This window comes from Cetorhinus maximus, chromosome 20 (genome assembly GCF_964194155.1).
Source record: "Cetorhinus maximus chromosome 20, sCetMax3.hap1.1, whole genome shotgun sequence".
NCBI lineage: Eukaryota > Metazoa > Chordata > Chondrichthyes > Lamniformes > Cetorhinidae > Cetorhinus > Cetorhinus maximus.
Window position 1 is genome coordinate 21055530 of NC_135898.1, and position 23529 is coordinate 21079058.

Here is a 23529-nt window from a genome sequence, read left to right on the forward strand (position 1 = left end):
GACCAGGTTCAGTCTGCAAAATCACCAAAGGGGCACTTACTTAAAATAAAGTTTTATGACTTTGCTAATCTAGTGATATTTGGCATTTGTCGGTTAACAGTCGGTTAATCAGATATTATCGCATTTATCGTATCATTACAGGATTAAGTAACAATTTTTGATCCATCTGATACAAGGCACTGGACTAAAGAGAGGCCCTCTATTTAAGCCCAGGGCATTTTTCTTAAAATCGCTATCATGCCTGTGTAACCTTAATCCACAGCGTCTATTCATGTGCACACTTTTTATTGCCTCTCCAGGTCTGAGCCTATTATTTATCTCCCTTTTCCCCTCCGATCTCTTCTACTTCCTGTTGCCCAGTCATACCCACTTTAATTCACCCCTTTTTAGTACTTTGCCCCGATGCCTGCCCACATCTATCATGCTTCTTTTCCATTCTGCTACCCAGGCTTGAATTCTCTTTGGAAAACCCACAGCTCCTGTTTGTCTCTCTCTTAGCACACTCTAGATGACACAATGGCTGCCTCCCTGCCAAAAGAGTCTCCATTGCCCCATGCTGCTCCTTTGCCACCCTTCCCATCCAATAGACCTACTGGGAACTAACCTCATTCTGCTCACTTTAGCAGCCACTGTCTCCTCGACTCTGCCACCATGCCTCTTTATGCATTTCTCTGCAAATGGCCAGGATGTGATTCAGGTCCTTGCCTTCTCTGACTTTACCGTGTATCGATTCATTGACATCCTAGCTATGACTGAAACACGGTTCATGGTTAGTAACACCTTGCTCCTTACTGAAGCCTACTGTCACCCCTTTCATCCTTAGTGACTTAAATGTCCATCTTAACTCCCCCTGCCCTCTCTACTCTGAATTGACTTCCCTCTTTAGGCTTCTCCCTTCATATAAACGCCCCCCACCCCCTATCCATATTCATGGGCAACCCTCTCAGCCATGCCAGGTCTCATGACCTCTCCACTCCCATCACAACCAAGGTCATCTCCAACCACTTCCTTGCATCCATCACCATTCACGTCCTCTGCTTGTCCCTAGAAAAGATTCCTCCCCAAGTCTTGCGTGGGCCACAATTTCTGCCAGTTGAACATTTGGAAAACCACAATCATTGCCTTTGACCCCCTACACCCTCCTTCCCCTCCACCTATTCCATTCCTCTTCAGACAGTGCCTTTTTAAAATTTTGCTTCTTTGGGCTCTGCTTCTGAAACAAAATATCTTTCTACATTGAAGGTGCTGCAATAAATGCAAGTTGATAAAGATTGCTGTTAAGCACTTTTTACTCAGGACATGTTTTAAACACGAAAACCAGGACAATTAAACTCTGACCAAATCTGAAAATTTGTAATGACAAAACCCTCATCCTTTGCTATAAATTGCACAACTCTTCACTCATACAAATACCAACTCACACTTCATTTATATAACTTAATCCTGTTCAGTGTGAAATTTGTCACATAATTTTGCAGCCGAATTTGAATTTTAATCAAGCCCTGATAAAACTAACTGACTCTGTCCATGAAGCCTCTTTAACCTTTCATTCAGTAATGTAGTCAAACAACTGGAAACCCCAGAACATAAGCATTTCTACAGAAACAGTAGGTGTCATTGACTGCAAGACATTATTCAGAAGTTGGGATTGTGCAATAGATTGGCTCCAGATAACTCGCATGAGCTGGAACACACAATCCCAATTGGATCAAACTCCTTCACAGTCACTTCCAGCTGCTTTTCATGATGGTCAGAGAAACATGGTTTCAATGGTTCCCCCTTTAGCTGGGAGAGGCAAGAAAAAAAAAATATGGAAAAAATAACACTCCAGCAAGAAGGAAAATCACTTGATAATTCCTCTCTGACCCCCTCAGCCCAGTCCAGGAGATCACGCAGATGAAGTATTATGTATAGAGACACTTACCTTCTGTATAATGTGATCTCTTTTCCAGCTCAGGTCCCTCTTAAATGCATACAAAGAATCACCATTTACCACACCAGCCAGCAATCCATTCTGGAGGCTCGCTACTCTCTGGGAATGAAGAACTGCCCAACATTCAACCTACTATTCTGTGTAAACTTGCTGCACCCTTCCCCCCTCCCCCCATCCGCTCCTCCTCAATCTGTTAAACTGGAACTTGAATAATCTATCAACCTGGACAGTTTCCAGTCCTTTCATTATTGTATGGACCAAGCTGAAATAGCTGAGGCTCTTTTAGCTAGGAATCATTCTTGTGGCTCTCCTCTGGAACTTTCCCAAGGTCACATTATAACCCATCATGTTGCGGGGGGGAACCAAAACTGCACGCATGACTCTTTGTGCAGTCTGACCAATGACCTGTATATTGACAAAATGATGTCCTTTTATTTGTTCTGAATAGCTCTATTAATAAACCCAATATCCTGTTGGCTTTTTAAAGGGACTTGAACAATATGGAAAAATAATGCTAAAGCCACGATCTTTTTCTCTCCACACTCTCTTGCTTTGTAGCCTGCAAATGATATGTACATTGTGTCGGCCTGACCAACCAGCATAATGCTACATTTATACACATTGAATGCCATTAGCCATTGTGTGGCCTACTCCCCTACAGAATTTTCTCCAAAGTCTTGGAGGGTCCTACACTGCTGACGGTGTCAAATGCTTTAGTAAGATCTACAAAAGTAAGGTAAAGAGGTATATCCTGTTCACTACACTTGTCTTATAGCTGCCGTATGATGATCGTGTCCACAGTAGATTTGCCAGCAATGAAACCACTGTGCTTCTGGGTACTTTTGGTCTGCAAAAAGATGGAGTCTTTTCAAGCATGACCCTAGTGAAGGCCTTCCTAGTGACGCTAAGAAGCAAGAAGCCCTGTAGTTGTTGCAATTTCATCTGTCGCCTTTGTTTTTGTTTAATGTGTTGACTTTTGCTTCACCCAGCTCTGTAGAATGGATCCTATCCTCCAGAGAAGGCCTGAATGCCCTGACTAAATTCTACAACACCATAAAGTATCATGGCAACATCCAAGATTTGGCCACTGGCACCCAACTGACCTGATAATCACTGGAAGATGTGATTCTGCAGTGTTCTCCATTCCCAGCACTTACCACAGCACAGATTGCTATACTGACCACTCCTTTGCCAGCACTAGAATGAAAGGGCAAGCCCGAAAGCTTCACAGCTCCAAACACAATGGCCCACCATGCATCAACACCTCTGGTAGAAGAAATAATGCCAAGTACCAGTTTGCATTGGTAATCAGGCAATTGCTACCCGCTAAAGGCTTACCATGAAACACCAATGTGATATTAGTAAAGCTTAGAAGTTGCTAGTTCAATCATTTATGAAACAACAGCATCAACTTTTAGTAAAGGCGGAACCTGAAACAAAAACTGTTTTGAGACTCAGCAGAGGTGACATTTGTCCTTGAAGCAAAAAATAACACATACCTGATGCACAACATAAACCACACAGCTGGAACACTGTATGACTTGAAAGTAGTCAAGGCAGTCATGCAAAAGACAGTGAGATACTGCGTAAATAAACACTGGATCACCCTATGTCAAGAAATCAAAACTGCCTGTGACAACGGAAATCTATGTGCTATGTATGATGGGATCAAGTGAGCACTTGGTCCGACCATCACTAAAGCTGTCCTATGAAATACTGATCAACAGAAGTAAGCAGATGTACCATTGGGTTGAACATTGCAGTGAGCTGTTATCCCACAAGACGTACATCTCCCTGTCTGCTTTTGACCCTCTCCTGTAGTTTCCTAACATAGCTGAGCTCAAAAACGCCACTGATTGCTGAGCAAGCAGAAAGGCACCGGGCAAGGGCGGAATTCCAGCCGACTGCTCAAGCACAAAGTCCCATCTACTGCCTTTATGACCCTGTTTAACAAGCCTCAGTTTTATCTCTGTAATCTACTCCAGCCCTACAACCCTTCAAGATATTTGCACTCCTCCAATTCTGGTTTGCTGCACGTCTCTGATTTTAATCACTCAATGGAATGTTGTTACTTATTGCAAGAGGAATGGAATATAAAATTGGGGAAGTTTTACTGCAGTTGTTCAGGTACTTGGTGAGACCACATCTGGAATACTGTGTACAGGTTTGGTCTCCTATTTAAAAAAACATATAATTGCTTTTGAAGCAGATCAGAGAAGGTTCACGGCTTATTCCTGGGATGAGGGGCTTATTTTACGAAGAAAGGTTGAACAAATTATGCCTATACGCATTGGAGTTTAGAAAAATGAGAGGTGATCTTATTGAAACATATAAGATCTTGAGGGGACTGGATAGGTTGGATACGCAGAGGATGTTCCCTCTTAAGGGGGAAACTAGAACTCGAGGACATAGTTTAAGAATAAGTCTTAAGACAGAGATGAGAAGTTTTTTCTCTCAGAGGGTCATTAGAGTGTGAAATTCTTGTCTCCAAAAGGCAGTGGAGGCTGCATCTTTGTTCAAGGCTGAGTTAGATAAGATTTTTGATAGGCAAGGGAGTCAAAGGTTACGGGGGGCAGACAAAGTGGAGCTGAGACCACAACCAGATCAGCCATAATCTTATCGAATGGAGCAGTTCGAAGGGCCGAATGGCCTACTCCTGCCCCCTATGTTCCTGCCCCTGGTGGCCATACCTTTAATTGCCATGGTCCTAAGCTCGGCTAAACTTCTCCACCTCTCCTTCTCTCTCCTCTGTTAAAATGCTTCTAAAAATCTTCCTCTGTTTTGGTCATCTGTCCTGATTTCTTCTTCTAGGGCTCAATGTCAGAAAAATGTCAAAAATGTTTGCATTGATATCACTCATTAAGTGTTCCTGGATGACACAAAAATAGGTGGGAAAGCAAGTGGTAAGGATGACACAAGGACCCTACAGAGGGATATAGACAGGTTAGAGGTGTAGAATGGGCAAAAACTTGGCAAATGGAATATAGCATGGGACAGTGTGAAGTTATGCACTTTGGCAGGAAGAATAGAGGAGCTGAATATTATTTAAATGGAGAAAGACTGCAGAAAGCTGCAGCACAGAGGGATTTGGGAGTCCTTGTGCATGAATCCCAAAAGCTAACATACAAGTTCAGTAGATAATAGGGAAGACAAATGGAATGTTGGCCTTTATTTCAAAGGGAATGGAATATAAAAATAGGGAAGTCTTGCTAAAACTATACAAGGAACTAAACCACACCTAGAATACTGTGAACAGTTTTGGTCCCCTTATCTAAGGAAAGATATACTGGCATTGGAGGCAGTCCAGAGAAGGTTGATCCCGGGGATGGAGGGATTTTCTTACAAGGACAGGTTGAGTAGGTTGGGCCTGTACCCACTGGAGTTTAGAAGAATGAGAGGTGGCCTTATTGAAACATATAAGATTCTTAGGGGGCTTGACAGGGTAGATGCTGAGAAATTGTTTCCCCTTGTGGGAGAGTCTAGGGTCAGAGGACATAATCTCAGAGTAAGGGGCGCCCATTTAAAACAGTGATGAAGAGAAATTTCTTCTCTCAGAGAGTAGTCAATCTGTGGAATCCTTTACAGCAGAGGGCTGTAGAGGCTGGGTCGTAAAGTATATTCAAGGCTGAGATAGACAGATTTTTAATCAGTAAGGGAATCAGGAGTTATGGGGAAAGGCAGGAAAGTGGGGTTGAGAATTATCAGGTCAGCCATGATCTCATTGAATGGCAGAGCAGGCTCGATGGGCTGAATGGCCTACTTCTGCTCCTACGTCTTATGGTCTTATGGACATTTTACTATGTTAAGAGCACCTTCTAAATTAATTTAAATTGCTGCTGTGTTTTGATCGCAGCCTGCTGCACACGTACACTCTTAAATCGCTTTTATAAAATTAAGAAAAAACACAGAAAAAAGAAAGTTCGACATTCCTTACTGATTTCTTTAGAACTTGGCAAGAAGATAGAGATTTACAAATTCCCATAAATAGCTAATATTCTTTAATTTACCTCATGGTATGTCTAAATGCCAGTATTCTCTAAATGATGCACAGGTATACCTGTTCACAGCAGTTAAACATTATAGCCTGAAAAAAAATGCATGCCAGGTTAGCAAGAGAATAATACATTGCCTGTGAAATAGTATAGCATTCCTGTCTTTCAGTTTACTACAAGCAACACCATGGTTAATCTAAGTGCTGAAAATACTCAGCAAGTCTGGCAACATCTGTGGAGAGAGAAAGAGTTAACGTTTCAGATTGAATACGTTCTTCTTTCTGAAGGCTGTTTCTCTCTCCACAGGTGCTTCCAGACCTGCTGAGCATTTCCATCACTTTCTTTGCCTTTATTATGGATAATTTGTTGGTTTAAAACAAAAATGACTTAAGCAACAATGAGATTGAGATCTGTTTATTTCATTACGATGTCTCACGGTGATAATTTGCTAAAAATCCTGGGCTAGCTGACAACTGCATTCAATGGAACTGCTTGTAACAGGCAAGAAAGTTAAAACTAAACACCCTCCTCACCCACTGTACAATAGTCAAATGATGTCAAATTATATACACACAGAACAATAAATTATTGCTAGTAACAAAAACCTTTCTATTCAAGTTCTGTACATACAAAGACTCAAAGGTGTGCAGGTTATTGCAGCATGGTTTACAGTCCAGAGCAGTGCCATATTGGAGGCCCATTCTCATGGCCAGGAGCACCTCTTTATTCCCCCCCATCCACTTCCTCTCCTGAACTCAGTTGTACCAAAATCTGCTGGAGTCTGCAAAACCACAAGGGCAGCATTCATTCAGGAGAGGTGAAAGAGGAAACTGGACAAAATAAAAGTATTTGCATCGAATTCAGTTTTGAACACTTCCTGTATCTTGTGATACTTTTTCACTTCACCATATCATCATTAGCATTGAAAAAAAAGTGGTTAGTAACAGATTGTGAAGGCAAATCAGCTAAAATCCTCACATAGACTAGTCTCATAACAGAACTCAAGTCTTCCTAGACTGATGTGCGCTCTCAATGTTGTTTGGTTAAAGTTCACTGAGAAATTTGGAAATCTGATTTACAAGGCTGAATAATAAAAATGTTAACTGCAGAATAACCCAAAATAAGGTCAGGCAACAAGATCTTTCTTTCCTGTTTGGCCTTGTTCTATTATACTCACGCAAATCTTCTAAACTGGCTAATAGCTTTCCTCTTATTTAGTTGGTTGGTGGCAGGACTCGCTTATACTGCTGGCTACAGCTCCCATCTACATGGCTAAGACCTGTAAAAGATCCTCAAGCATGGCTTTTGCTGGTTAAAATTAAAAAGACAAAAAAAAAAATCATTGTTCCAGCTTTTTGTTTTAACATACATATCCGAATGTTTTTCTTGTGCATGTTGAACCAGCATACTCCAGCACAAAAGAAGTCTCAGCAGTATACTCTGTATATAAAAGCGGTCTATAGAAACTATGGTTTAACTCTATTTTTAAGCCACAGGATGGACACAGGCAAGGAAGCTCATTCAGACTATTATGGAGTTCATCCTTTCATTAGTGCCCCATTGCTAACTCCCGCACCATCATAGTATTAATTTTATGTGTTGGTCACTGCTTACGTGAAGCACATCTTGACCTCAGTTCCAAATGCGCCTTGCCTGAGTTTGAACTCTGGCCTTATGCCACTGTCAGAGTTTGAAGAGGGCAAACAAACTTTACCCATCGGGTCCACATAAAAAAAAATGAACAAAGACTTCAAGGATTTGTAATTCTCTCTCTTCACTGTCCTTCTTTGAAGATGCTGACGCTAGTTGAAGTACTGGTCACCCTAAAGTCTTCATAAAACTAGCCTTTCTTTCTGCATAAGCTCACAGAGTAAGGGTTGGGCAGCAACTGTGAGGCGGTCAATTTTTCTAGGAAGAATCACAAGGCCACATGCCCGTTGGAACATAGATGTATGGGGTAGGGGCACAAAGAGATTTAGATGCAGATTTACAAATCATCCAAAGTAGTAACGCAGGTCAACAAGGTCATAAAAAATGTAAACAAATACTGCAATGTTTTTTAGCGAAATAGAATTCAAAAGCAGAGAAGTTATCTTAAATAGATTCTTGGTGAGACCACACAGAGTACTGGGCTCAGTTCAGGTCTCCATATTACAAACAGGACATAGAGTGTAAAAAGATTCACAAGGATGATATCAGAACTGAGAGGGTATAACTACGAGAAAAGATTGAATAGGCTGGAGCTCTTCTCTCTGGGAAATGGAAAGCTGAGAGGTGAACTGATGGAGGTCTTTGAAATTAGGAAAGGGTTTGACAGGGTAAACGCAGAGAAGATATTTCCACTTGTGGAGGGGACCAGAACCATAAGTATAAGATAGTCACTAATAAATCTAACAGGAAATTCAGCAATTTTTTTTTCCCTCCAGGGTGGTTAGAATGCGTAACTCAGTGCCACAGGGAGTGGTTGAGTTGATCAGCATCACATAAGAATGTTTAACATCAAGATGCATTTAAGGGGAAGTTAAATAAGTACACAGCAAGGAAAGGAAGAAAAGATATGCCCATAGGTTGAGATGAAGTAGAGTAAGAGGGAGCCAAGGAAAGCATAAACACCAACATAGACAAATTACCTATTTCTGTGCTGTTAATTCGATACAATAGGAATGGGTACGATAAGGAGAGAGATTAGCAGCAGGGGTGCTTTTCACAGTCTGCCTTTCTAGGGGCACTGGGACCCACTTTCTGCCTCTCTGATTAAGAACAGCTGTACAGCAGACACACTAGCACAGGGTAGCACAGACTGAAAGCAGCAAGAGACAAGTCTTGGACGGATGTCAGCAAGCCATTCCTACCAAGAATGGTCCGGATCTGTGTGGGATAAAAATGATAATCAGGACGCTGTGACGGGGCAAGGTGACATTTTCGAGACAATTGAAATAAGATGGGCAGAATTATCTTCTCCATCTTGCAATGATGTAGCATATTGTACATACAGGTAACAAATGGAAGAAAAGTTGTAAATGCAGCTGTAGTTGCTAATTTCTCATGGTGTTAGTGAAGGTGAAAACATCCAATTACTTATAAATTAATTTCAGTTATTAGAAAGAACATGTAAATTTTATATGTATTTCATGACCTCAGGATGTTCCAAAGTGCTTTACAGCCAATGAAGTATCTCTGAATGGCAGTCACTGCTGTTATGTAGGCCAATTTGCAAGTTTTCACAAATGGAAAAAATGACGACATTGTCTTTTTTAAAAGGGCAAATGAAGGATAAATGTTGGCCAGGAGAACATCCCTGCTCCTGCTCTTTTGCGAATATTGCCATGGGATTCCTTGCATCCACCTGAAGGGGCAGAAAGGTTTAACAACTCAAGAGCAAGATGCACCCTCGACAGTGCAATGCTCCCTTAGCACTGGAGTGCCGCCTCGACTTTGTGCTCAAGTCTCTGCAGTGTCGACCTACTGACGGGGGAGACAGAGAGACAGTGCTACCCACTGAGCTCATCTGCCACTTTGTTGGAAGCGTATGTAATGGGTGGAGATGCAAACTCTGAAACCAGCTCAACTGGTAAAACAAACTGGCATTTACAAAGCACTTTGGAAGAGGACTGAGAACCATCACGATTTGATTGCCTAAACTGCAGTGACTGTTACTTGCTGAATGCACAAAGTTTCTCACAAACAGCAGCAATGTGAATTACCACTTTTGTGATGTTGGGCAAGAGGAATGTTGGCCAGGTTACCAGGAAATGTCCCTGCTGCTCTTTAAATAACACCAGACTTCTTTCCAATCAATAATGTTAAACTGCACAACAGGGCAGACGGGGTCTCAGTTTAACATGCCAGCTGAAGTCAAACACCTGCTGCAATATGCACTCTTTCCCTAAACGGCTCCCTCTCCACCAACACCTGGATTAGGGAGTGCTGGAGGGAAGCAACAGTGCAGGTATCATTGCCTTGGCCAGGCTGTATCACCTACCCAGTGTCAAAACAGCATGGCGACATTCACTGCCCCAGCTCATCCACTGAGAAAAAGGTCTTGCTGCTTCAGCAGTGAACGACTGCTGGTGCCTGTGACATTGCACACTGGTGACAGGCCGCACTGCAGGAGAGGGGACAAGAAAATTCAGCACAGCTATTGCCACTTTTCGCTACCTAGCAGCTCTCCGCTGAAATGGGGGTGAGACAACAACTGCAGGAACTCCCCGAGTGTATGACAAACCTGCTCCACTAATCCTGGTCCAAGCGAGGTTTGCGCTGAATGTACGATGACTCACTCAACTCTCAGTGCACTGCAAGTATGTCACGCTTTTTCTTGAAGCCACTTGAGGGAGTTTCTGATTGTCAGGGAGAAAATGAAAGTTGATGGTCGCTCAGCAATTCCTGCAGTCCAATCTCATGAAAGGGATAGCCGCCCATTTGTGAAACTTAACTATTAACAGCTAGAAGTCTACAGAACTGCCTTTAAAACAAATAAAAGTGACTTGCACATGTAAACCCATTGGTCACTGCTGCTCAGTGTGTGCTCTGCTCAGTCCACAGGAGTGTCTTGCAGTATCGGAGTGCCAGTCCCCGCCTTTGATTCCTTCATCTTCTCTAAGGCCAGGCGTAAATCCGTCTGAGTGATCGCTCGCAGACCCTCATCAGTGGAGCTAAAAATAACAACAGCATGCATTAGGATTATCCTCCCTACAGTCATGCTGTACCAGACTGAAAATTGCTTCAGCCCAATCATCCAAAGCATACATCTTTCAAAACTGTCTATCAGACCCGATTTATTCTACTCCACCACCTCCTCCAGCCTGAAAAATTTCTTCCCCGTCTCCTGAACCTACTAAGTCACTGGGGTATGGTTCCCTAGGTACTGGTCAGTTTCTGGTCTTACTTCAGTCCACAGAGGTGCAACTAGACAGAGCAGAGGCAGAATTCTTGTTGGTCAAAAAAATAAAATCAAGACCATTCAGGACGGGAAAATATAAAGCTATGTCCAATTATAGTCACTAAATCTTCAGATGAAGTGAAGTCACCCTCATTTAGAGAGGCAATCCTTGGGGATACGACAAATCCCTTCCACTAATCCTAGGCCAAGCTTGATCTGTGCCTGATGTACTGAAGTCACTGAACTCTCAGTCCATACACCCAAGTGCAATGAACTCCTTTTCTAGGAGCTAGCAGGTAGTTGTGTGTGCACCTTTCAAATCACAGAACAAATAATCTGCCATTACCCAGTAGGGACTTGCACATTTAGAATGGCCACTGATTGTCTCCCAACACCCAATCCCACATTGCCAGCACAAAACAGGATCTAACTCCACAGATTTTTTTGTCGTCTACAGGGGAGGAGGTGAAAAGATAATGAAATGGTTCCTACCCACGGCAGTACTGGGAACGGATGCTGCTTCACATAGTGACTGGAAAATGACAAGTGGATGCACTGTCGGAACTCAAGGACACAAGTTGCCCACGTTTCCCCATAAAGGGATATGTTCCCTTCTGTGCCCCTCACCTTACCTTCCTGCTATTCTTGTTAACTCTCCCACAGTGTGGAACAATCTTTGCCCTTAGGCACCTCCCAGCCCTAGTGCGAATGCCTCTCAAACAGTACAAAAACATGGCGGCGAGAGGCACCTTTCCTCGCAGTCATCAGCTTGCAGTTGTCTCCCGATGCGCTGCATTTGCTCCTTCCGAACAAAGTCACGGAGTCTGTGCAAGGCTGCCTCTCTGCAGAGCTCCCTTAGGTCACTGCCAGAGTAACCTTCAGTCTTCTCTGCAATTTCTTTCAGCCTCACATCACTGTTTAACTGGAAGGAACATTTTAGAAGAGAGAGAAAAAAAAAATCAATGACGCACCCAACCTACAGCAGGAAAGGCATTGGATAAAAGACAAAAACAAACAGAGAGGAGAGAGACACGTACACATTCGCCAGAAAGGACCAACTTCAGAATCTCCTGCCGCTCTCTCTGCCTCTGTAAGATTACACAGAAATGGTTACTTGAATATCAAGGAAAAGCGAGACATGTTGCCAAAGCTTTACATCTTGTACTCATCAGGGCAAACGCAAAAATGCCAAATTTCAAATGATCACAACAATTTATTCTACAGGAGAAAAAGGGGGCAGATTGGCTGGCAAGTCTATTGTGATTGGCCGAGACATTACCATGGAGCAAGCAATGGGGAATTACAATAAGTCCCCATTTTGCACTGTCCTGTTTTATGTTTTCTTGCTTTAGCAGTCATTTAATGGGGCCTATATTCTTGTTTAATGTCACAAGTTTCATTCTAAAGTTGTTTCGTGCCAGTTTGACGTAGGGCAATGTGACCTGATTGGCACCATTTTGGACCAGCCTCTGCCGCTCCCCAACCCTTTAAAAAAAAAATTTTTTTTCACTGGATGTGAGCATCGCTTGCTAGGACAGAAATTTTTATTGCCCATGCCTAATTGTCCTTGAGAAGGTGGTGGTGAGCTGCCTTCTTGAACCGCTGCAGTCCCTGTGGTGTAGGTACACCTACAGTGCGGTTAGGGAGGGAGTTCCAAATTTTGACCCAGTGAAGGAACGATGATATAGTTCCAAGTCAGGATGGTGTGTGGCTTGGAGGCGAACTTGCAGTTGTTAGTGTGCCCATTCATCTGCTGCCCTTGTACTTCTATATGATAGAGGTCATGGGTATGGAAGGTGCAGTCGAAGGAGCCTTGGTGAATTCCTGCAGCACATCTTGTAGATGGTACACACTGTTGCTACTGTGCATCAGTGGTGGAGGGAGTGAATGTTTAAAGTGGTGGATGGGGTGCCAATCAAGCAGGTTGCTTTGTCCTAGATGGTGTTGAGCTTCTTGAGTGTTGTTGGAGCTGCTCTCATCCAGGCAAGTGGAGAGTATTCCAACACACTCCTGGCTTGTTCCAGTAGATGGCGAACAGGCTCTGGGAAGTCAGGAAGTGAGTTACTCTCTGCAGAATTCCCAGCCTCTGACCAGCTCTTATAGCCACAGCATTTATATGGCTGGTCCAGTTCAGTTTCTGGTCAATGGTAACCCCCCAGGATGTTGATAATGGGGGATTCAGTGATGGTGCTAGCATTGAATGTCAAGAGGGGAATAATTTGATTTCCCTCTCTTAACCATCTCGTCAATCCTTACTCTCGCCAAACCTCTCACTCCCCGACTCTCCCACCCACTACTTCTCCCTCCTGAACCCTCGCTGTGAGAGCTCTGGAGGGCAACGTAGAGGAAGTCCAAGCTGCTCCTCTTGCTTCGCGTTGTCAAAGCCCTCTCTCAGAGCAAGGGTTCAGGAGAAGGAAGCAGTGAGCAGGAGAGTTGGAGAGCAGCGGGTTTGGCGAGAGGGAGGGTCAGAAAGCAGCAGAAGACAGAATCCTGGAGGGTCAGCAGCAAGTGGGTTGGTTATGAAGTGAGAGAGGCTGCGAACCTGGAGAGTCAGCAGCGAGAGGAAGGGCTAGGGGGCAGGATGGCAGGCAGTAGGTTCAGGAAGCAGGATTGGCAGTAAGCAGGAGTAGAAAGTTACCACACTTCTTCTAAATATTAAAATTTATTTTTAAGTCATTTCATTTACCAATATAGGAATTTAGCTACATAAAGCATTTCAATTTAAGTGTATAATGTGTTAATTTTCTTTCTGATGAGAAATGTCTGGCAAAACCTAACTGCAGCTTTTACATTGGCTTTAATGGGACAATTTGATTTGCTTAAAGTTATTTCACTTAAAGTTGCACTGTTGGTGAACACAACCACAACTTTAAGTGAGGGCTTACTGTATAGGCTCCCCGTGCTCCCAGGTAATTCAACAAAAGGCACAAGGCTTAAACATCTTCCTTTTATTTTCAGAGGACGGGTCCCTACATATGAATGAATGTTGCTTTTAGTAAAGTTAAATTAATCAACTTATCAGCTCGATTGATTATCTTAAATTGATATTAGTACACTCAGGATTGTTCAGCAAGTGCTGCCCAATTGATGAAGCACATCTAGCAGCAGACATTTTGTTTTGGGTTCTGCAAGTGGGCTAGTCGAGTATGGTGGTTACTTCCCTCTTTTAAAATTGGGCACATGTTCATGAACATTTGCAAATTAGTGGGCCAATGCCTCCATTCTCTCCTCCTCTACATGCTGTTCAGGTTCATTCAGAAACTAACAGGGACAGCAGAACAGCTCAGGAAAACTTGAAAAAATCTAAGTCAAAAACTCACAGGCAGGCCCACGTGGAATGTACTAGGCATTCTCCTCAAGATGGCTGGATCCACATCCTGTGGCCTGTTTGTAGCACCCATCACAATCACCTACAGAAAAAGCACAGGAACAGGAAACTAGGTGGCAAAACTTGCAGCATTCATATTGTAAGAATCCTGGGAAATCCCTATGCTGGGTTTCCTTGCTAATTAACAAAAACTAACTTCAATGCTATGACTGGCTGGACATTCCTTTAATTTCCTTGTTACACTTAATCTTATACTGAACTAGATCTTTAATCCTGTTTGTGGTACGCTCTGGATAAAAGCAGATGAGAGGTGACATGACGTGCAATCGACCAAGTGCTCTTGACCCCAAAGATTTGGAAAGGGATCAACTTTTAAAAAAAGGCAAACTTCAGCAGACATCCAGCAGAGTGCAAAAACCCTGATATAGAGATTGTCGAGGTATTGCATGTTGTTGACTGATGCAACAAGATCTGGGGCACAACCAGGGAGTAGTTACGTGGAGATCACACTTCCAACCTGCACTTTGATCCTGCTGCTCAGACAGCAGCATGTGTTAAGTCTTACGCTGAATAAAATATAATCACTGTCACCAATAAGGGTTGTCATTTTGAATCATTTAAGAACTTAAAAAGGGGTTTGAGGATTAATTGACTCAGACACTGAATTCCAACATTACCTCCCAATGTTTCCTTTTAATTATGACAAACATGTCTGATTTTCCCTCCTGGGACATGGGGGCTTCTAAAGTTTATATCTCCCTCCTTTTGCTGCTGAAGGAGCTGGCAGCTGGTTGGAAATGAGATCTGCAGGTAGCAGTTACATCTGAACTAGTAGAATTTAAAAGAACAAACTTTTAATCAAAGCACTGCATGGACTTCCTGTTTCATTCACATTGTTGGTAAAATTAAAGCCCCTTTTTTAAAAGGTTTATGGTTTAAAAATTGTCCATCACAAGTGACACATACATAAAGCAATGTGGAATATCCATCTATTGTCTTGACCCCAGCTCTGCTGGTAACAGCCAGCTCCCCATATACCTGGCAATCTGTGTCAGTGTTCAGTCCATCCCACAGGCTCATGAACTGTGCTTTCATCATGGCGGTCGCTTCATGGTCATTGCAGGAACGGTTCCTGAGAAAGGAATCTAGCAGAATGAAAATAGACACCAGAGAGAGAATCAACAAGATACAGACTGCCATCAGGCGCAGGGCATGGGACATAAGAGTAAATCAGCCTGGATTGTTAAACTTGAACCATGCATATTAACCACAATACCCAGCCTTGAAGTACTGATCTAATTGATGGATTTGAGTCATTTAGAATCATAGAATGTTTCCAGCATAGAAGTAAGCCATTCGGCCCATTGTGCCCTTGCCCGCTATCTGTCTTTTCCCCATAGCCCTGTAAATTGTCTCACTTCAGATATTAATCCAATTCCCTTTTGAAAGCCATGATTGAATCTGCCTCCACAACACTCTCAGGCAGTGCATGGCAGATCTAACCACTCACTCAAAACAAAGAAGTTTCCCCTCAACTTGCCATTTCTTCCTTTGCCAATCAATTTAAACCGGCACCCTCTCGTTCTCGATCCTTTCACCCGTGGGAACAGTTTTTCCATATAAACTCTGTCCAGGCCCCTCATGATTTTGAACACCTAGATCAAATCTCCTCTTAATCTTGTCTGAAGAGAACAGACAAGAAAAGGTTAAGAGGAGCTTCTCCAGTCTATAAATGGAACTGGGGTTCCTCAGCGCTGGAACCATTCTCATGAATCTTTTTTGCACCCTCTCTAAAGCCTTCACATCCTTCCTAAAGTGTGGTGTCCACAACTGGACGCAATACCCCAGTTGAGGCTGAACCAGTGTTTATCGTAACTTCCTTGCTTTTGTACTCCATGCCCCTATTTATAGAGCCCAGGTTCCCATGCTTTATTCTTTCTCAACCTGTTCTGCCACCAAGTCCCTCTGTTCCTTCATAACAGATAACTCAGGATAACAGATACCCAGGAGTGAATTACAGGCTGAAATCTAATCAAGGAGTTCAGGAGGTGACCTATATATAGAATGCAAGGTCCCTCTTTTCTCTTACAGGTTCTGGAAAAGAAGAAAAGTTCTTAAATTCTTTAGCCCCAAGTAACCGTTCTCCAGCGAGTCAGCACCTACCTATTTCATCAATGAATATAATACAAGGTTCAATTTTCGCAGCCAAAGAGAAGACAGCAGCTGTCAGTTTCTGTGACTCTCCATACCATTTATCAGTTAGCGTTGAGGCTTGCATGTTGATGAAATGGCAGCCAACGACACTTGCTGTGGCTTTGGCAATGAGGGTCTTCCCACAGCCTGGAGGGCCATACAGCAACACACCTATTCACAGGCACAGGGAGAAGGCTCTCGTTTGAAATCCATCACAAATAGGAAGCGATACACGTAACAAAGTTGCAGAGTCAGGATTCGAAAGAAAATACAGGGCAATGTTTCAGATTGATGGCCTTCAAACCCACACATTTGCAGCAGAAGCATTTGCTTTTTCTCCATTCAGATGTTGACAGATCACGCATTTCAAGCTTTTCTGAGTTTCCCAATTTTCAAAATTTACAGGTCAACCTCCCCTTGCAGGGAGCAAGACATGGTGTCTAAACACAGAGTGTGGATGGAAAGGTGCTCTGACAACTCAAGGACATGTAGGTAAAGTCATAAAAATAAAAACATAATTTTGGGCTTGACTGGACAATGCAGAGGGAGCTTTACTCTGTATCTAATCCCGTGCTGTACCTCCCCTGGGAGTGTTTGATGTGGACAGTGTAGAGGGACCTTTGCTCTGTATCTATCCCCTTGCTGTATCTACCCTGGGAGTGTCTGATGGGGACAGTGTAGGGGGAGCTTTACTCTCTATTTAACCCTGTGCTGTATCTGCCCTTGGTGCATTTGGTGGGACAGTGTAGAGGGAGCTTTACTCTGTATCTAACCCGGTGCTGTACCTGTCTTGGGAGTGTCTGATGGGACAGTGTAGAGGAAAGCTTTACTCTGTATCTGACCCTTGCTGCACTTGGAGGACAGAGAGTTTCCAAATGCTAATTTTGCGTTGTGCAGTGTTAAATATAATACTTGATCCCAAGTTATGAGATACTGGCGTTATCAAACGCACTAAAGTCGACACCATACCTCAGTTATTACCATGTTTCTGCTCCAAATACAAATCAATCCTCACCTTTTGGTGGCTGGAAGAGCTTGGATCCATGGAATAAATGTTTCTTCTGGAATGGGAGAATGACTGTTTCCTGTAGCTCAGTGATAACTTCATCCAGCCCAGCAATGTCCCGCCATGTCACCTATTGGAATGTCAAGAATTATATTTATAAAGGTACAAACGTCAGAAAACACAGCGAGTGCAGTGACTGTTGTTATGTGGCCAAATAAATCTAAATATCAATAAGATGAATGGCCAGTTAAACAGTTTTGATAGGACACTAAAAACTTCCTGGCTTTTACAAGTGGTGTTCTGGGATTTTTGGGTCAGGATTTTAGCCTGGAGAAGGGTTTTGCGCCATGGGGGTTGATATTGTAAGCTGGGATACCCAGAAGATTCCTGAATGTCCTGCAGAATTTGACAATAAGGCTCGTTTAATGGGATTTTCCTCTACTGATTGACAAGCTGGAGGCCAGCTTCATAGCCAATGAGAGCAACGGGGAGTGAGAGAGATACTTGGTGGGAGAGGGGGGGTTGGTGTAGGGCAGGGTCTGATGAGCCCCAATCATAGTAGGTGAGGAAGCAGACAGAGCTAGGGAGGATTTACTGGTTGGCTTGTTGGGCCTGGAAGAAGCACTCCTTCTCCTCTTGGCCCACAAGCAGTGCTGTAAAAGCAATTGCCTCATGGGTTCAGTCTTCTCACTTCATTTAAGCTGCCAGATTTCCCAAGGCCTGGGAAACCCTGCTGCCTGCGGTTAAAAGTACATCAAATGAGTGAAGGCACACAGCCTCATTATTACGTTTAAATTTTCTTTCCATAAATGGGTTAATTGTCTGCCCCTCGTTCCACCTGAGTTAAAACCAGAAGTGCGCCTGTTTGGTTCCTGTTACAGTTTTTTTGCACTTTAACCTCTGACACGACTCCAACTCACCCATTTTTGGGAGTTCAGGTTCAATGACTACTTAAACCACAGGATGTCTGATACTGCACTCCCTCAATGCTGCCCTTGAGTGCCAATCGAGATTTTGGACTCCAAACCAAAAATATACTGATGGAGAGGTGAAAATGTTACCAACTGATTCAAAGAACTCCAATTAATGTTACCATCTCCTGGAACAGTGTGTGTGCCAGGTTTGGCAGAATGGTGCTGGAAGGGAGACCTGGTTTAAGAGGGAACTGCCTAGCGACAGTGTTTTGATTGGCTCCTGACCAAATGGCCAGGTTCTGTGTGAGGATAGTGCAGTAAATCAGCTCCTAGCCTGAAAAGAGGAAAGACCTGAAACCTCTCTCTCCTGTCTTCTGTAAGACTCCAGTAATCCTGCCATAGCAGTTAGCTGGCTATTTCTCACATCGCTGTATCCTACTTTCTTTGAGAAACCCCTGTCATGAAGAAAAGGGAAAAAAATCACCAGTAGAGACATTAAAAGCAAGTTTCAACCAGAGAACCACAGAGTGCAAATGCTGGGAGACCACCTCATGTCAGTCACAACAACCTGCAACCAATTTGGAAGAAATCAATCAAAGTCAACCCATCTAATCCTGAACTCCAGACTGGTGCTATTGAACTGTTTCATCTCACCCTTAATGTGTGTGTATAGACGTGTGTTATAGAGTTAAAAGTTAGCAGTTCATATTTCTTTCTTTTGCCACTGTATTTGTTTAATAAACAGTTATTTACTTGTAAGTTTACAAACCTGGTGTTCGTATTCTTTTAACCTAAATTAGACAGTTTGGTAAAATTGGGGCAATTTGGTGGTCTGATTAAACTTCTCACATTTGTCAGGGCTCAGGGAGCAGTGGGGCTTGATACCACAGTGTACTACCCAGTGGGTTGTGACATTAAGCACAGCTCAAATTAGTTTCACTCCCATTGAGCCCTGCACTGGAACACTGGGGAGGTGGAGGCTTAGTGATATTGTCACTGCACTGGTATTCCAGAGACCTAGGGTAATGCTCTGGGGACCAGGGTTCAAATCTGAATTCAATAAAAATCTGGAATTAAAAGTCTGATGATGACCACGAAATCATTGCCGATTGTTGTAGAAACTCATTTGGTTCACTAAGGGAAGGAAATCTGCCGTCCTTACCTGATCTGACCTACATGTGAGTCCACAGCAATATGGTTGACTCTTAAATGCCCTCTGAATTAGGGATGGGAAATAAAGGCTTGCCAGCGATGCCCACATCCCATGGATGAATAAAAAACGCAAATACCTTATTTTACACAATAGCAAATAAACAACAGAACCTCTCTCAAAAGGCTCCAGAAGAGGTATTCAGATATTGCAAAGAACCTCTTCTTAAGCACTTATTTGCAAAATGAACTTTATAACTAACTGAACAAAAGCTTACACATTTACTCTGCAGCAGCTAGCCTTGGGATCAGGAACCCATCTCCAGTGCAGAAAGTCAGCACCAGTTGTGAGGTGGCTCTTTGTCTTGTTTGGTGCACTGTATATCTACTTGTTTAGGATTGAAATAAACTCCCCCAGAAAGACCATACAGAGTTCTTTCTCCTTTATGCTGTTACTTTATGCTTCTCTTGCCAGCAGCTGCAATGATTTATGAGATGGAGGCCAGGCTCCAGCTCACAATGTAAATGCCCAAAATGACTCATTAATTGGCACCGATAGCACAGTCCAGGCTTAGTTAAGCATCTGGCCAAAGATAAATCATTAATTTAATAAGTCAATAAAATACATAATGCAGACACTCACCTTCAATGTTCTGGGACCCACCAGATGAGCAGCTATTGTCAATTCATATTCCGAGAGTTTGATTCCTTCCACACCAATCTGTTTCATCAGCTTCGCTGCCTGTTGAACAGTTCAACAAAACACTATGGCTGCAGTCAAACAGGATGCTGGTGAAGACTGGACATTTATATTGTGTAATAAGTGTCAGAAACGATTGAAGTGATATGGGGCAATGGGTGAAATGGCACAAATAGATCCTTTTGCTCATGCTGTCAACAAGTGCAAACCTCAGTCAGCCCAGGTTAACATTTCAGAAGTTACTGGTAAGACGGTCAAGACAGACAGAGACTCTTCATCCAAAGGGTAATGTGATTATACAAAATTGAAGAGCACAACTGGGGTTGAGAAAATTAGACATTTCTGATGGCAGAAAGACTGAGGGATATGATAGATCAACCTCAATTGGCCGAACAAAAAAGATGGGCTTTTAGGGTCTAATGACCTCACCCTATTCCCAAACAAGCTTATTTCAACACAAGTCTCTACTGAGTGGCTTGTACTTCACAGCCATACCTTTTTCTTGGCATCAATCTTCTGTCTCCGTGTAGGATCGATGGTATCCACCATCCATTTGATACCAAAGTATGTGGCAGCGCCAAATACTGTGAGGCGGAAGAGCATTCCCAGCACCTCACTCCGGCTCAGCGGTCGTGCCAATGGGTCCTTGGAGATTTCACTCAGCAGCATGTTCGGTCCTTGTTAACCTGTGATGGAAAAATCAAAAGTACAAGGGTCAAAACCTGCTGGCGCCTTTCAGCTGATCAATAAACAAAGGGAACAGTAACTGGCTTTTACTCAGTTTGGTATCCCCTCAAGCTATCAAGTGGCTTGTAGATGCATCCTTTAGGGTAAGCGCTGTTAGCCAGGGGAATGAAGCACTTTATCTATAACACAGCTTCGAGCTTCTTGAGTGTTGTGGGAGCTGCACTCATCCAGGCAATTGGAGAGTATTCCCTCACACTCCTGACTTGTGCCTTGTAGATGGTGGTCAGGCTTTGGGAATCAGGGGGTGAGTTACTCGTCACAGGATTCCCAGCCTCTGACCTGCTCTTGTAGCCACAGTATTTATATGGCTGGTCCTGTTCAGTTTCTGGTCAATGGTAACCCCCAGGATGTTGATAGTGGAGAATTCAGTGATGGTAAGACAGTTAGAGAGAGCCCTGGTTTTGACTTTGAGAGACCCACAGCCACTTTCTTCCTCTTTAAAGGACTGGAGGACACTTCCACACTCCTGCTGGGCCTGCACCTCAGTCCAGGCAGGACAAGGGGACAAAAAAAACAAAAACAAAAAACAGTTCTGTTGAAGGGTCATGTGGACCCGAAACGTCGACTCTTTTCTTCTCCACCGATGCTGCCAGAGCTGCAGGGTTTTTCCAGGTAATTCTGTTTTTGTTTAGGACAAGGGGACAAATGCCCCCACCGTGGAGGGCCGGCAGCCGGCAGCTCCCTCCGCGCATGCGCGGGGCCCGATACCTCAGGAGACCAAGATGTCGCCGAGGACGAGGCAGCGGCACAACAAAAAATCCCGTTTAACAGCTGTAACCCTTACCTATCTCCGGTCGTTCAGCTTGAGGTAAAACGCTCAAACATTCGGCCGCAAATTCATTGACCCGAAACACTTCCATCACCGAACGGCCGCCATCTTCCCCGTAACAGACAACATCGTCCGACCGGAAAACGACCTCGAGACGATGGTTCCGCCCGTGCTTGGATTTGTTCCCCCACCCCCTCCCTCGGCATAAATGTTGCTTTCTTCTTGAAATAAAGGTAGAAAACAACTTGTAAGAATTGTGTTCTTTCTCGCATTCATTCATTTGCAAGTTACAATGTTTCTCCCAATCATTAAATATTCATGATCGAAGAGGGTTTGAAAAATCTTCTCAACAATAGAGAGACCACATTATATAAATTGTGCCAGATGACAGTGTGCAGCATTTTACACAAACATTACAACCCATTCACATATGATATATATGACTTTCTACTGCTACTTAGATGTGAATGCTGGTGAACTGGAACTCGCTGCCTACCAGGTTGGTGGAAGCGGAGACACTGAATGATTTCAAAAGGAAGTTGGATGGGCACTCGAGAGAAATCAACTTGCAGGGTTATGGGGATAGAGTGGGGGAATGGGACTGATTGGTCTACGACGAGACGCATGGACTCGATGCCCCGAATGGCAGTAATCACTCTTTGACTCTGGGAAGACTTGTCAAGAAACTCAAAAATGCAATTTCAACATTTCCCATTAGTAAGTAAATATCAAAAACAATCATGGCTCGAAAATATTTTTGAATTAAAAGACTGCGTCGCACATCATAACGTGTGAATAGTGAAGTGAACTCTGGAAATAGCAAGTCAGGGAACATCTGTGAAGTGGAGGAAGATATTATTCCTCAGGTGTGTATAGCTTATCATAGGCTTTTTTATGGGTTTAAATTATACTTACTCTTAACACAAAGGTATTTGAAAGAATGAAAGAATACGGCAGATGTGGGAAATCTGATATAAAAACAGGAAATGCTGGAAATACTCAGCAGCTCAGGCACCCTCTGTGGAGAGAGAAACAGTAAGAAAGATTGGCATTTATATACCGCTGTTCACCACTTCACATTGTCCCATATTGCTTTACAGTAAGTTAAGTATTTTTGAGGTGTAGTCACTGTTGTAATGTAAGAAATGTGGCAGCTAATTTGTACACAGCAAGGTCCCACAAACAGCCATGAGATAAATGACCAGATAATCTGTTTTTATTATGTTAATATTCCATACTGAGGAATACCTGTAGCAGAAAATGGACAGATTCTCACATACCTGTAAAGAATTTGGCTTGTCCATCAGGGAGACAAATGTCATGGTCCAGAATGTTGACTTAACACCTTCTATCAGCATTAAGAATGTCATGTTGGAGGCTTTGATAGCTTCACATATCTCAGCACCACAATCACCAGCAATCTGTCACATGATACTGAAACCAATATGTACATCACAAGAGATGCAGCTGTTATGTCCAAGCTGAGTAATAGAGTGTGGAACAACAGCAACCTGACAGAGAAAACCAAACTGTGACTCTGCCAAGCCTGTGTCCTCAGCGTGCCCCTGTACAATGGTGAGACCTGGACAACATGTACTACGCAGGAGAAAAGGCTGAACAATTTGCACCTTTGCTGTCTCAGATGTATCCTTGGCATCTCTTGGCAGGTCAAGGTCATCAACTCAGAGGTCCTGGAGTATGCTAATTCCATCAGTGCTAAGCCAATGATGTCTGGGTTGGCTCAGGCATGTTCATCTGTTGGATGATAACTATGTACCCAAAGACCTTCTATACGGTGAATCGGCCACTGGTCATGATCTCTTGGGTGTTCATGCCTCTGCTACAAGGACACCTGCAAGAAAGATATAAAGTTGGTGGATCTTGACACTGACAGCTGGGAGCCAGTCGCTGACAGA

The 23529-nt window shown here is 43.3% G+C and overlaps 2 protein-coding genes across 3 annotated transcripts in view; both read right to left on the reverse strand.

The window, feature by feature from the left end:
* LOC144694754 (cGMP-dependent protein kinase 1-like) overlaps positions 1-768 on the reverse strand; it is a 9028-nt gene extending 8260 nt beyond the window's left edge. The window contains exon 1 of the mRNA XM_078565327.1: positions 721-768. Coding sequence (XP_078421453.1) covers positions 721-768 — 48 coding nt within the window. The remainder of the gene's footprint in view (positions 1-720) is intronic.
* Positions 769-6323: 5555 nt separating this feature from the next.
* On the reverse strand, positions 6324-21802 carry LOC144694924 (outer mitochondrial transmembrane helix translocase-like). 2 transcript variants are annotated; one of them, XM_078565703.1, is made up of 10 exons: positions 21629-21802; positions 20593-20783; positions 20041-20139; positions 17344-17464; positions 16299-16499; positions 15174-15280; positions 14128-14217; positions 11845-11895; positions 11557-11729; positions 6324-10580 (listed from the first exon to the last, which is right to left on the reverse strand). In XM_078565703.1, the coding sequence occupies exons 2-10, from the start codon at positions 20764-20766 to the stop codon at positions 10460-10462; spliced, it is 1137 nt and encodes a 378-aa protein (XP_078421829.1). In that variant the 5' UTR covers positions 20767-20783; positions 21629-21802; the 3' UTR covers positions 6324-10459. The 2 variants fall into 2 exon arrangements, with proteins under 2 accessions (XP_078421829.1, XP_078421830.1); XM_078565704.1 differs by lacking the exon at positions 16299-16499.
* Positions 21803-23529: the final 1727 nt, after the last annotated feature.